At 35.3% G+C, this 14,563-nt stretch overlaps 1 protein-coding gene across 2 annotated transcripts in view; it reads left to right on the top strand.

Annotated features, from left to right (window-relative positions):
- Positions 1-14,563, top strand: part of MDGA2 (MAM domain containing glycosylphosphatidylinositol anchor 2) — a 690,959-nt gene that overhangs the window by 470,250 nt on the left and 206,146 nt on the right. For both annotated transcript variants that reach the window (XM_006189475.3, XM_014563340.2), the window contains one exon: positions 3,225-3,494. In XM_006189475.3, the coding sequence (XP_006189537.2) occupies positions 3,225-3,494 (270 nt within the window). The remainder of the gene's footprint in view (positions 1-3,224; positions 3,495-14,563) is intronic.

The following is a 14,563-nucleotide window of genomic DNA, read 5'->3' as shown; positions in this document are numbered from 1 at the left end:
GTAGACATTTAGTTAATACTCAGCCACGTACATGATTCACTTTTGCCTATGAGCTTTTTTAAAAGCCCTAAGAAAATGTTGAATCTTGAAAAACAATAGTTTCAACTTACAAATTAAAAATGTAAAACAAAATTAATAAATGATTTATTATGTGGCTTCAAAATGTATGGACATATTTAAATATATTCCATGTGATATGTCATAGGACCTCCAAAAGGCAAAATAGTTTTAAAAGATCTCTGTCATATACATCAGAGTGAAATAGAAAAATCGCATTTTAAAAAAAAAAACTCCATTTTTTTTATACTAGTCATTCATTTATTCACTTGGCCACTTATTGATTTGCCTTACTAATATTTATTAAAGACTCATTATGTACCAAGGACAGGACCAGGCTATGAGGGTGGTGACAAAAGAAAATATTTTTTCAGTGCATATTTTGTACTAGGCACTGTCATAAGCAATTTATACATGTTAAATCATCTCACTGATGTAAGATAGTTGACAGTTATTTTCCTCCATTTCAACATGGTAAAACTGAAGCACTCAAGAGTGAAAGAACTTGCCCAAGCTCACAAAACTATTAAATAATAGCAGAGTCAAGATGTCAACCCAGGTGTTGTTCTCCAGAGTTTGTGCTCTTACCTCTCAACCAACCATCAGGCCATACTTCAGAGAATGCAGTCATGACACTTCTGGCTGAGAGCTATAGTGGTCACCCGTCTAATATTATGAGATGTGGTGTGAAAAGGAAAATAAGGGGGGGGGGGGGGGCTATGGGAGCCTGTAAGAAGGGAGTACTCAGCTCAGGATGACATCTCTTCTGAAAAATATTTTTATCAAGAGACAAAAATATTTTTTATATTTTTCCTACTTTAATTTTTTTTTCTCTATGGCAGGATTTACACTTAAGCTTGATGAATCCTAATTTTCCTATAGTTCTTAAGCAAAGCCTTTCAAAAAAAGCTGGTATTTATAGAATCAAAACTAAGACACTAGAACAAAATGATAAAAAATTCACTTTTATCTTTTTAGGATTTACAGCTAGAAAATTTTGATACTTATATACATGTGGACATTTTTAAAGTCTTGAAATCATTAGCCATTTTTGTGGTCTGTGTGGGATATTTTTAGTATCAAGGATTATCAGAGAAAATAATGCCATCGTTAATAAAACGAAGTTGGACAGTGCTCAGTTTTCAATTCTGACTTGGAAAAGAGAATTTTTAATAAAACTATCACTATATTTCTACAATGTGCTGTACGTAAAACAGTGGTCATCTTGTTTGTTATATGTGTATTATTTTATGAGCTTTAAAATTGTCTTGAGCTTTTTTCTTTAAATATTGTGTATCTAATAGAAAGACAACTCATCCTTATACAAGTCAATTTCAGGAGCAGCTATTTCTTGACTTAATGTCACCATTGTGTGTTTCCATAGTCTAATAAATATATGCTATCAGTGGCCCTTAGGCCTTGAGACATTTTCACTAAAACGTGAGGTAAACCAAATGAGTTATTAATATAACTGTTGGACTCTCTAGAATTATATTTTTAACTAAATACCTTTGTAAGATTATACTGTTAACCTCAAATTGAACTATACGGATTTCCTTTATTTTCATAATACGATATCAATAATTAAGTATAATATCTATTTTCAAAATATTTAATTAGTAATATCTTTTTCTCAGTTCAACATTAAATAACTCTTTGAGATGCTTTTTTTCCTACCAAATTGCAGTGTCTTTTGTCTCTTATTTTCAGTAGGTGCATTTCCCAACAGGTTTTTGATCATAAAGCTTTATAATTTAAAGTCAACACCTCAGGAAGGCTATTAAGATACTTTGGAAGCTTCTCCAGTACTTAAAATGATGTTAGAAAGTACCAACATGTAACAGTGATGTTTAAAAAGGTCACCAGGCATTTCATGCCTATCCCACCAAACCATGATAATATATAGAATTGTTTTCTTGCTCTCCTCTGACTTTTTAAAAAATATTTTTATTAGACAACATTGATTTGTAACATTATTTAAGTTTCATATGTACATTATATTTTTACTTCTGAAAACCCTTCAGTGTGCTTACCACCAGCAGTTCAACTTCCATCAGTCACTGTACAGTTGATCCCTTTTATCCATTTCACCCTCCCTCTGCCCCTTTCCCTGGTAACCACTACTCTGTTTTCTACATGTTTATTTTTGTTTGGTTTATTTCGTACATTTGTGGTTTTTTGTGTTCTTTTTTTATATTCCTTATATGAATGAAATTATATGGTATTTGTCTTTCTCCTTCTGACTTACTTCGCTTAGCCTAATACCCTCAGTGTCCATCCATGTTGTCCCAAATATCAAGGTTTCATTTTTTTGTGGCTGAGTAGTATTGCATTTTGTGTGTATGTGTTTCTACATATACACGCACATATATACATATATAAATGGCAGACAATATTGAACCACGCACATTTACCTTTTATTCTGAGAAAAGCATTCTTCATCTCTAAACTGTAATTAATATCTTAAAAAACTACACAATACAGTTGAACACTTTAAGTGGCCCTAATGTGGGTTGATTTCATGCAATACAGTTTTTACTTTGACATCAGATATTTCTGAATCTGTGAACTTAAACATTACCACAATGCATGCCCCTGTTTTTTATTTACGGATACATTACATAGGCTGGCACTGCAGTGTAAGCAGAGGAAATTGCTATATGTGAACATAGTTTTTGTGCAGTTTCTGTTTTGAATGTTTGATGAAAAATCTGTAAAACAGCATTTTTTATTGAATGGATATTTATCTACATATTTTTTAGCCCTCCAAAATTGCAAACATTTTCACCTGGGAGATTATTATGTAGCTGTAATATTTAAAGCTGGAAGGACAAAAACAAATGGTGATAGCATTAAAAGACAAAGAGATTTTTGTTTTAAAACTTTGATCCCTCTTGTCATTCTAATTTTGAAACAATAATCCAGGAATATGTAAATTTTAATTCCCCTCTCTACGTGTAAGATTCTAAACACATTTCTATGGGTTTATACCACATTATTAAAATAAATAACCATTATATGTGGCTTAAATTTGATTAATACAATGAGATTTTGGCGAAAGAGGACAATATTTCACTTTAACTATGTGAATAAATATAAGGCATACTGTTGAATTCTGGTTGTAGTGGATCTAAACAGGTGCATGTTCTTTTGTTTATGTCTTCTAGCATCTCCGTCAATTAAACTCTTGGTGGATGACCCTATAGTTGTAAACCCTGGAGAGGCCATAACGTTAGTATGTGTTACGACAGGAGGAGAGCCAGTACCCTCTCTCACCTGGGTCAGGTCCTTTGGGACTCTGCCTGAAAAGACTGTTCTGAATGGAGGAACTTTGACCATACCTGCCATCACCTCGGAAGATGCTGGTACTTACAGCTGTATTGCCAATAATAATGTGGGAAACCCTGCAAAAAAGTCCACCAACATCATTGTGAGAGGTAAGTTTGCCTAGAGAATGTTACAGCATAAATTCCTGAGAGTTAGCCAGGCTATGACAAGGCAAATCATGTTTCCTCAAATTTTGTATGTATACAACATATATAGAAAATGGTTTATAAGTGATGAATGATGTCTAATTATGACTAGAACCCAAGATTCCTACTTCATAACAATGCTTTTTATTTGCATTGAATATTTTTCATAATATATTCTTAGTGATACCATGGAATAGTTTTATAGTATGTTCTTAGTTAAAAAAAAGATTAAAATCCAAATGTGGCATAGAGGAGGTTGTGTATTAGTTTAGAGATTCAACAAATGTATCAGTTTAATGTTTAATAAACATTTATTGAATCCCTATCACAAGCAGAACTGTAAATTGTAGGATTGCATAGAGATCTATAAAACATTACCTTGTACTCAAGTAAACTACTGTCAATGAAAATAAAATATACATGTGTAGCCATATGACACAGTGTTTGGCAAGCATAAGCAAAAGCTATAGACATAAAAATTATAGTAGTTTCTGGCTGAGGTTACTGGAGACTATCTAATGACGTTTGCATCAGGACTTATAGGCTGGGTAGAGTTTTAACAGATTGAAATTAGGAAAAGTCAGAGACAGTAAAAGGTAAAGTTTCTATGAGGAAATGACGTAAAATGTGGATCACTAAGTCAATGGCAGTGATGTTCCAGCTGGTTTGCTGGTGTGCATGTAGAGGACATGCTGTCCCTCTGTTTTGGAGAATGTAAAGTCACCGTGCAAGGAGAGCATATGTCTTTAGGTCTCACTTCACCTGGCATGGTCCTGGACTGGGGATGGAGGATGGACACCGATGCCTCTAAGGTTAAAATAGACATGCATATGCCCAAGAGGACTCCTCCAGCAGACCCAGCAGACAAATAACAATTTCTCTTGAAGGAGGATTCTGATGAAAGCAAAACATAATTGAATATATTGAGATAAACACTTGTGATTTTGTGGACATTGATTGTGGTGGTTTTAGTGACCACACTTCTGATAGTTTGGATGGTGATCTCTTACCATCCAAACTATCAGAAATATGCTACTTGGCCCAAAATACACTCTCTTCAGAATATTACAAGATGTTATAGTGGAAATAAAAACACTGTGGATATGCACTATTTGCTACAAAATTGTAAGCCATACAGTATTTAGTAAATGCAAGAAATACAATTTTTTATATATCACTATAAAATAAAACATCATGCCAGTTGAGCTACCAATGTTTTCTCATGAGATCGAATGTTACCAGAAGTCTTTCAGACTTGTTTATACTTAGACTTTCTTTGAAACCATGTATCACTCATTAGCATACAATGAAAATGAAAGAAAAATTAGTTGATTAAATAATTCCTGAAACTTCACCCTCAGAACCAGTCCATCTTCTAAATCAGTTTTCATCCCAGTCCTTGATGACTTTGGTTTTCTAAATCTAGTTTGTTCAGAGGATCATCTGCAGCTATGTTGAATGCCTGCACAACTGACAAATGGTCCAGCACAACATGCTGGTGGTGTTCAGGCACCATCCACGAAGGACCGACTCAGTCCACACCAAATGTGCTCACAGAGTGATGTTCTCCTCCCCGTCTCAGCGGTTTCATCTTCCTTCTTAAAAAAGACAGCTTCCAACTTTGACATGAATGACCTAAAATAAAGCCTTAAAAATCTGTTTCGCCAATTTACAATTTATTTTTGTGCCTTTAATTTATCTGAAGTGTACATTTGCATAGCCATGTTGTATTCCCAGTGGAACCTCTCAGCAGAGGCATTCGCGTAATTCATAAAATCGAAGTCTGTATGTAATCTCACTGAGTATAGAAATAGCCTTGGTTAACAGGTCCTAGATTAAACTGTGGGGAGAAAAACTGCTATAGTAGTATGAGGCATTTGATTTCTGCCACAAAGTCCAAGAAATTCAGTTCAAGAAAAATGGCTTTCTTTTTATTATATCAAAGAAATTATTTTCAAGTCTTCTGAATTTCTAGACCTCTGTAGTGTCTTGGATTAACTGTGTCATGGATACAGCAAAAATGGAACTCTAGGTTCATTTTCCCCCCATTTCCTTTCTGTAATTAAATCAAGATCCACAGACCAGGTTTTTTGAGCAAGCACAAAGATACTCTGTGCATAGAAGTCCCATTAGCATTTGAGAATATCCATGGAAAAAAATAAGATTGTAAGGTTCAGACACGAATAAAACTGGAAACATTTATGAAGACATCATTTGATTTTTTAAAATAGAGAGCATGTTAACTAATGTAGATAACCCTCCATGCAGATAACAAGCTCAAAACTGAAGAGGAATCTCATATTTTAATATTTTGTTAGACATTCATAAATATAGCAGCAATGCCTTTTTTTATGATCCTTTAAAAAAATTGCAGTGATTGAGCCACATTTCTTCCAGGTCAGGAGAGAAGCAGTTGCTTAATACATTTGATAAGAAAATTATGTTGATTTCCTAGGTACATGTTGGGTAGCCTGATTTTCAAAATTGCTAGCTGACATTCTTAAGTGTGATACTCAGTAAGTCTTCTTGGTCCTATTTAAACTATACTCTGAATTTCACCATACCTTGCCAAGTTCACTGTTACCAACTTTGTGTAAACAATCAGTGTATATACCCTGCTTGATTAAAATAGCTTTCTTATTAACCTTCTTTCCACTCCAGCCCCTCTTTTAGAAAGGGGTGTTTATCGACCGTATTAGATTAAGTATACAAGGCTAAGTGAAGGAACAGACCCATACATGTAATTACTCAAGACAAAGATACTTCCAAACTTCTTATAAATAGTGTGTCATTCCCACCTCAAGTTCTCTGTTGTTGTGAGTCACTGTATTTAGAAATGCCCACATTTCTCTTCTGCTGTGAATTGAATGAGCTGCTGTGTTGAACAAGCATGGTTCATAACATGATCAAGACATTACTGTATTTTAGTGTCCTGTGGTCTTTCAAAATTTTATTCAGTGGCTTTATCTTTCCCTGCTTCAGAAGAAAAGTCAGCCATGATCCTTCTGCTCATTGTTAAAAGTAGAGATCCCTACAGTGCATTCAAATCACAATCATGCATTAGGTCAGTGTTTTGGATGTATGATCCAAAATAGTGAAAAAACTACAAACCTGATTTAATGCAAAATTTTCTCCCCGGCCCAGCTTGGGTCCACTTTGGGCTGGAGGCCTGCAATGGGAGAGGGGATGGGAGCTGATAAGGTTGGCTTCTTCTTGTTTGTCTTTTCACCACCCCCTTTTTTCCTACCCAGCCCTTGACTTGATAGCCGGGTTCTGATCTCCCTGACTTGGGACAGGGTAGGAAGGTCGTCTCTGTATAAAACATTTTTTTCTCTGTAGCATATCAATGGGCTCTTGAGAGATTCCTCTACCTAGAAGAGATGCACATCTGGGTGCACCAGGGAAAGATCTCTCATCACGGATTCTCCCTGGTCTGTCGATGTGCCACAGTCCCCGAGCATCTTGTGCCGTACTCCTGCACCCTTACCTTTCTGCTGAGGGCTCCCCTCTCTCCTCCAGGCAGCCAGCTCGACAGAGCCCAAGACAAGAAGCCCACACTACCTCTCCTTCCCTGTGCGACTCATAGCTGTAAGCAGAAATGCTGACCAATAAATTCTTGGAGAGCACACAGACTCCAGTGTAGCCACCTCTATCCTGTTGTCACACGGGTTTTGCTTTCCTCAGATATGTCAGACATCATTTCAGAGAGAATATTTCAGAGCTTTGGCAGGTCCCATGAAAAGCCCCTCAGTAGGATTGAGATGAAATAGACAGGTTCTGCCCCCTTTGGCCTGGAAGTAGCTTCATCTCACAATTTCATCTGAAGATATCCTTCCAATCAAATTTGATCTCTGACCCTTTTTCTGTGCTTAATTATCTATAAAGCCCAAGAATCTTGCAGTGGAGTTTCTTTCACTTCCTCTGAAAATTCCACACAAGGAGATCTGTTTCACACTCATTGTGGAATCCTGTGGATTTTGTTTTCATCAAAAGTGAATCAGGGAAAGTCTGTTCTATTATCTAGTTTCACGAGAGTATAGAAGGTATAAGACATTTCAAAATTGGTAGCTGACATTCTTAAGTGTGAACATCAGTTAAGTCTTCTTGGTCCTATCTTTAAACTATGCTCTGAATCTCACCATACCTTGCCAGTTTCACTGTTACCACCCTTGTGTAAACAAACAGTGTATATATCCTGCTTGATTAAAATAGCCTTCTTATTAACCTTCTTTCCACTCCAGCCCCTCTTTTAGAAAGGGGTGTTTATCGACTGTATTAGATAAGGTAGACAAGGCTGAGTGAAGGAACAGACCCATACGTGTAATTACTCAAGACAAAGATACTTAAGCTTTGTTCCATGAAGGAGTTTAGGGTGTTTCCTAGTTGATCGTGCTGGTGGTGGTATTTGTGTCTGTGACGTGTTGGGGAGGGCCGGCAGTGTGGTGTAGGGGTAGAGCGTCTATTCCGTGCCGTCACACAGGCACCCAGGGTGATGATACTTCTGCCGTCTTCAGTTTGTGGCTACTAAGGTTGCTCCGAGTGTTACCTCCATCCCTGTCAGCTGGAAGTGGGAAGGAGCTTAAGTGAACACACACAGCCGACTTTTATGGGCCAGATGTGTGTTAGTTTCTGTCACATTCTGTTGGCTGGACCTTAGGCTCAAGTCACACCCAATAATGTGAAGGCTGAGAAATGTAACCATACTATGTGCCAGGAATAAGAGGGCATGGATTTGGGTCCACATCTAGCCATCTCTGTTACATTCATGCAAGAGCTAGACTGTCTGAATCATCTCCTTTCCTGATCCAGTTCTTCCCATGGCTTCCCACCTCCCCTACGATGGAATTCAAATCCCCAGCTGTCATTCCGTGTCTCCTCTTTACCCACTCTACTTATGGCATGTCATTCTTCTTGTACTGTTTCACAACTCAGGGCTTAAACATCTGCTGTTCTTTCAGCCTGGAATGTTAATTTTCAAATACCATTTCTGGGAAGGATCGTTTCTGATTACCCTTTCTTAGGTAATCAACCCCTAATCCCTTGAATGATCTATTGTTTTCCTTGTCACATAACTACCTGGAGTTATTTTATACTTTTTTAAAATTTACCATCTGTCTTTTTCATGACACTGTATATAAGGACAAATAATTTAATCTGTTTGTTGTGTTACTCAGTGTCATGCCTCTGGAGTCTAGAAAATTACTCAGCATATAGTAGAATCTCAATAAATATATGTAGAGTGGATGAATCTCTTTTATAAAAGTTTACTGGCTTACATTAGATATTTCTTCCACATATCTGTTGCCCTTTGATACCCTAAGTATATAATCAATGATATTAAGCAAAATTAGGAAATTCTATATATACATGTTTAATCATATTAAGCATTTGTGTGGTGTGACTAGCTCATTTCAAAGGCCATATTGTTCTAATTATTCATTAATGTATGACAAGCCACTTCAAAACAGTAGCTTAAAAAATAGCATTTATTTATTTAGTTTGCTTAAAATCTGGGGGATGAGAGACTCAGCTAAAAAACTGACTCTCATGTAATTGTACTCAGAAGATGGCTGGGGCTGGAATCATCTCCCAGGCTTTTTCAATCACATTTCTAGTTCCTGGACCAGAAAGTTTGAAAAGCTGAGCTCCTTAAGTCAGTGTCTCTCTGTCTCTGTCTGTCTCTCATTCTCTCATTCATTCTCAGTAGCCTCTTTACCTGGTTTCACCCCATGGCAGCTTCAAGGGAGCCAGACTTCTACAGGCTCTCAGAACCAGGATCCCAGGAGTGGCATGAGTTCTTCTAACCCAACCTTTAAAGTTGTGCAGTGTCATTACTGCATTCTGTTCATCAAGGCAGTGGCAAAGTTTGTCATGGTTCCAAGAGCGGAACAAATGTCTTCTTCACCTTTTGAAGAGGTGAGTGTCAGATAATCTGCAGACATGTTTTAAAGCCACTGCAATGTTCAGTGTGCTCCATAAGCCATCTTCATCACATTTTACTCCCAAGCTTCCTCAGTGATCATTTATGCCCGTATTTTTCCCACTTTCTCTTTAATTTCACTGGTCCTTGTCTCGAACCCGTGGCCTCTGCAAAGGTGATATCCTAAACAAGTTTTTATTCTAATTCTAGAATTTCTTTAGCCTTTTTTTGTTGGCTATCTCAGATTCCTAATATGGAAAAAAAATTGTCAATATTGAAATAGATTTAACCTTTATGGAAGAAGTCAATATGTATTCAATGAGTCTGAATTTACACTCTCCTAGCTGTGTAGGAATATAGTGTAACCTCCAAGAATATCATAACCCTCTGTTCTGAAAAGTGTTGATTTACCTAAATCTGGTATATCCACATGAAGAGATTGAGTTCTTTAAAAATCTAAACAGCATACTTGTTTGAAATTCATTTAATGGGGCTATATCGAATATTAACACTGCTAACATTTCAAATGATCTTTGGGCTTATTACAAAAAAATCTTATAATTATAAAGCTCAGTGAGAAGGAATTTTGAACCTTTGAGTATGCCAGTTCTGTTTAGGTAATGATGATGATGATGATGATGACGATGATGATAAATGTTGATTGAGGACTTACCATGTACTAGGCTACCAGGCACACCATATACAAGGACTTTTTAATCATTTCCAAATATTATGAGGTAAGAAATATTATTCCTATTTTAAAGAAAAGTAAAACTGAAGAGGGAGCATTTATTAATTTCTCACAAACAAGCCTTATTGAAGCAGCAAAGCTGGGATTCAAAACCCACATAGTATGTTTCCAGGGCCACTATCTTAACCAGGGTTACCATAATGCCTTTCAAAATTTAACCAAGTATTAAAAAATTTATAACCCCTTCCCCACCCCACCCCCAATTGAACTGACTAATGTCCTTTTCTATTTCCTCTGTCCTTGCCTTGCCAAGAATTTACTAAGGATTCTCTCTGGGTTGTAAACTGAACACATTTTTATGCTTATTAAAAAATATCCCAACACTAGAGTCCTTCCTAATTACACTGTTTCTCTCCCAGATATATAGTCACCTTTGACTGGAGAAAATTCTGTGTTTTTTTAATCAGTATTTTTTTTCTCCAGTAATGGGGGGCATACTTCAGTTCCAAGTTCTAGCCAACATAGTGTTTAGTTTATGATTTTCTAAATAATACTACAACTGAAGGACTTAGCATGACTATTTTACTTTTACTGGCAGTCTTACAAATTATTGTACAAAATTAAAAGAAAATTTCCATTAATTAGAAGAGTTCAGTTGAATCAAGACAAAGATACAAAATAACTAGACAAATAAAACATCTAGTATAAATAAGGAACAAAACAAGACCTACAAAGTGTATTCATTGTTTTTGTTGAAAGATATGTATCTTAAGCTATTGATAACAAAGTCAGAGTTGTCAATTTTCTAGAAAGAATTGATCAACTTTAGCTTACAGTGCATTTCTAAATGTAAGTTATTTGTGAATTTCCAACTACATGGTCAGTGCAGTTCTTCTCAAGCAGTTACATTCATCAAATTAAATTTCCAGTCATCAATAATTTTCTTCCATGACCTTTCATTAATAGAAAACTATAATGATAATAGCTGAAATTATAGAAAACTAATCCTTTAACTGAGCAAAACTGTCTGCTCTGTGCAGGTGTCCCAATTACTCATGTAGATTAAGTGACTATTTCTGTTTTCCCAATTTAATATTCTGTAGTAATTACATCTCCCCAAAACACCAGAGAGAATTTTATTACATTATGTTTTGTAGCTCTGAAATTGTTTCATTATTATCTTTTAAAAAATTAATCAGGGCTATAGAAAATCTAAAAGATTATCAAATTCAGGAGTTCTCATCTGAATATAGATAACTCACTTTCCTCTTACAAAAAAGATAAATCTAACATCTTTGTTCATTGAAATACCATATGAGAAATTATCATAAAATACAATGCCAAGTAAAAAAGTTTGCAGATATGTTATATAATCTTACAATTACTTTTACATAATTATATACAGACAGCTTAGCCATACATTTTATTAAAACTTAGACTGTCCTGCATGGTAGATGGGATTTCTGTCACACTCCAGTCAAAAGGAGATGCACCAATTGGTAGTAGTGCTTTAAAAGTCAATCCCTGTTAATATCCAGAAAAGGAGAATCTTATTTAAATAACATTATTTTAAAATTTCTTTTATAAGTTTCTTTGAAGGCATTCTGTAGTTTTTTTGTTTTGTTTTGTCTTTTGGTTTTGGATACCCTACAGCTATAAAATGAGGTCAAAACAATGATACTAATTTGAAAACTCCTAATTCAAATTTTTTTATTCTATTGTTATGGTAGGTACTTATTTCCCAGACCTACTGGCTCAGCACACTTGTTTGTGTGGGTTGAATGTTCTGTAGGCAGTAAGAAATAGGGACAGAGATCTATGATACGGTTCTGGCTTCCTTTAAATTAGCCATCTGATCACAAGTATGCAAAGAGACCTCTATTTACTTTGCTCTACAACTAAGAGACTGCAGTACATAATCTCTAAGATACTTTTGCTCTAATCATCTATGGTGCCGTACTATCAAAATGCCCTTTTTCTATGCCCCTTTGTAGACTGAATCACTCTTTATTTTTGTTTATGAGTTACCCATATAAATACATGGCTCTACAGATTTACACATATTAACATTACGATTATTAAAAAACACTAAACTTTCAAATTTATTTTTTAAAAAATATATATAGATTACTTACTTAAGGATGTCAAAATAGGAAGATAAATGCAAATGATGCTTTCAGTGGGTATTTAGAAAATTTCTATTCCACACTAAATTTGTGTCAGTTGTTTAGGTACAGAAAAAGGATGAGTGTGGTCTCTGAGTCCATGGAGTTCTTACACAAACAGGGAGAAAAACTTTAGGGCAACTTCCTCCCTAGATCGTAATGAAGGTCATATTTTCACAACAGAAGCATGGACAACATGCTGTTGGAAGCTCAGATAAAGAAACAATTAATTTGATTAGGAACATTCCAAAGAGGAAGGCGACATTTGAGCTGGTCTTTGAAAAATGAGAATCCTTACATGTTTAGAAATAAAGTGTCTCCTTTGCTGCTCAGAATGGTGATATTAACTAGCTTTTTGAACTTTCTCCATTTTCTTATTTATGAAACATTAGAAACTATTGATAGCCTTTTAAAGAGAAACATGTGTTTAACTTCCACTTTTTATAGTGAATATTTTCAGAAATTAATTTATACATTTTGTTTTGTGATTTTAAAATAATGCTTAAATGTTAATACTTTGCAATCTTGAGTCACTCAAAATTTAATATACAATTTTTAATTGAATTGTTCAACCTGCCAAAATTTCTGTTACTATGTTTCTCTGGTTTGCTTTGAATTCTGTATAATATTCTTCCAGAATTCCTGGAATGCTCTTTCTAAATGCTTCCGGAAATTTCTAAATAGAGACAATCAGCCTAATTTTTAAATTATTATTCTTCTAAACTCCATAAGATGATTTCTGAATTTTTGCTTTCAAAGACTCTTTTCTTTGTTTTAACATTATTATCTCAACAAATACACTTACCTGAAAATTGTGTGTACATGGAAATCATCAACCCAGTAATTCAAATCGATCTTAATCAAAATGTATCTGTTAAGATCAATCAAGTATTTTTTACTGATAAGAGAAAATTTATCCATGGGAAGTCTATAAATTCATTACAAAACTGCTTAATCAGTTTCCAAAATCCAAAAGTTGGGAAAATACGTTTAAAACTTACTGAAAAAAACAGTTACAATTTTTAATTATGTAAGTTAATTATATAAGTTTTTTTTAAATCATATAATCAGTAAGATTAGTCTTTACATGATTTTTTCTATGATTTGTGCCCCATATACCCTTATTTAGTTAACGTGCACAGAGATAATACAATTTACATTTAAGTTTTACTCATCATTGAGTGGATGATAGGAACCCACTGCAAAAAAAAAAAAATCTATATATATATAGGAAAGTGGCATTTTATTTATCTGCTTAGGTCAATGGTTCTTAATTGGGGGCAGTTTTTCCTTTTAGAGGACATTTGACAGTGTACTGAGACATTTTTGCTTGTTGCGACTGGGGGAGGTGGTGTGCAACTGGCATCTACAGGGTAGAAAGATGTTGCTAAACACCCTACAGTGCACAGGACAGCCTGCACAAAAAGGAAATATCTGGTCCAAAATGTAAATAGCGCTGCTATTGAGAAACCCTAGCCTAAGTAAAGGTTTCCCTTGTAACCAACTTGAAAAATGCAAAACTATACACATTGATGCATGAACACACACAAACACACACACACACACACACACAATTAATTCCAAAAAACCCTGTACATGTTCACACAATATTGATGTCAGATGACAACCGTTTTTGACATATTTCTAAGAGTTTCAGATGTCAGTAGTTCTTAACCTAGCATTTATACTTCTCTGTATCTTGGGAAAATATCATCTGGCCCTGTTTGGAATGTGCTTATTAGGAACTTACAGCAAGGCCTCTTCTTTGTGTCTATGTTTATGAGCTTCTGTCTCCCGAGTTATAATGATCTCTCTCCACGAGTCTCAGTTGTTCACCTAGTCAGTGTCTTAGACTCTTTCCTCTGAAGCTCTGAACCGCATTTGCTAACATCTCTCACCTTACTTATTAAAGGTTTTCATTATGCTTCCTAATTTTGAAACCTACTATTTACTGTAATGGTAAGAGTTGTTTTTTTCTAGAATTCTAAGATATGCTCCCTCCCCAAGGTCAGTCAGTGAGCTATGAAGTCAGTGAACACAGTCAAATGAGTGCAGTTTTGTTATTACAGCCCTCCTGCCTCCCATACAATCTCCACATTTCTAGTAGCACTAGATGACCTGTAGGGTTATCCAGACATGAAACCAAGATGATGGAAAATGACCAAAAAAAAAAAAAAAAAAAAGGACGTTTATGTTGCTCTTACCAATCTGCTTAAACTTTCTCCTAACTATCCTGTTTGTGTGTGGCAGGGGGTGG

Source organism: Camelus ferus, chromosome 6 (assembly GCF_009834535.1).
Source record: "Camelus ferus isolate YT-003-E chromosome 6, BCGSAC_Cfer_1.0, whole genome shotgun sequence".
In the NCBI taxonomy this organism is placed as follows: Eukaryota; Metazoa; Chordata; class Mammalia; order Artiodactyla; family Camelidae; genus Camelus; species Camelus ferus.
This window is presented reverse-complemented; position numbering and strand designations above follow the sequence as displayed.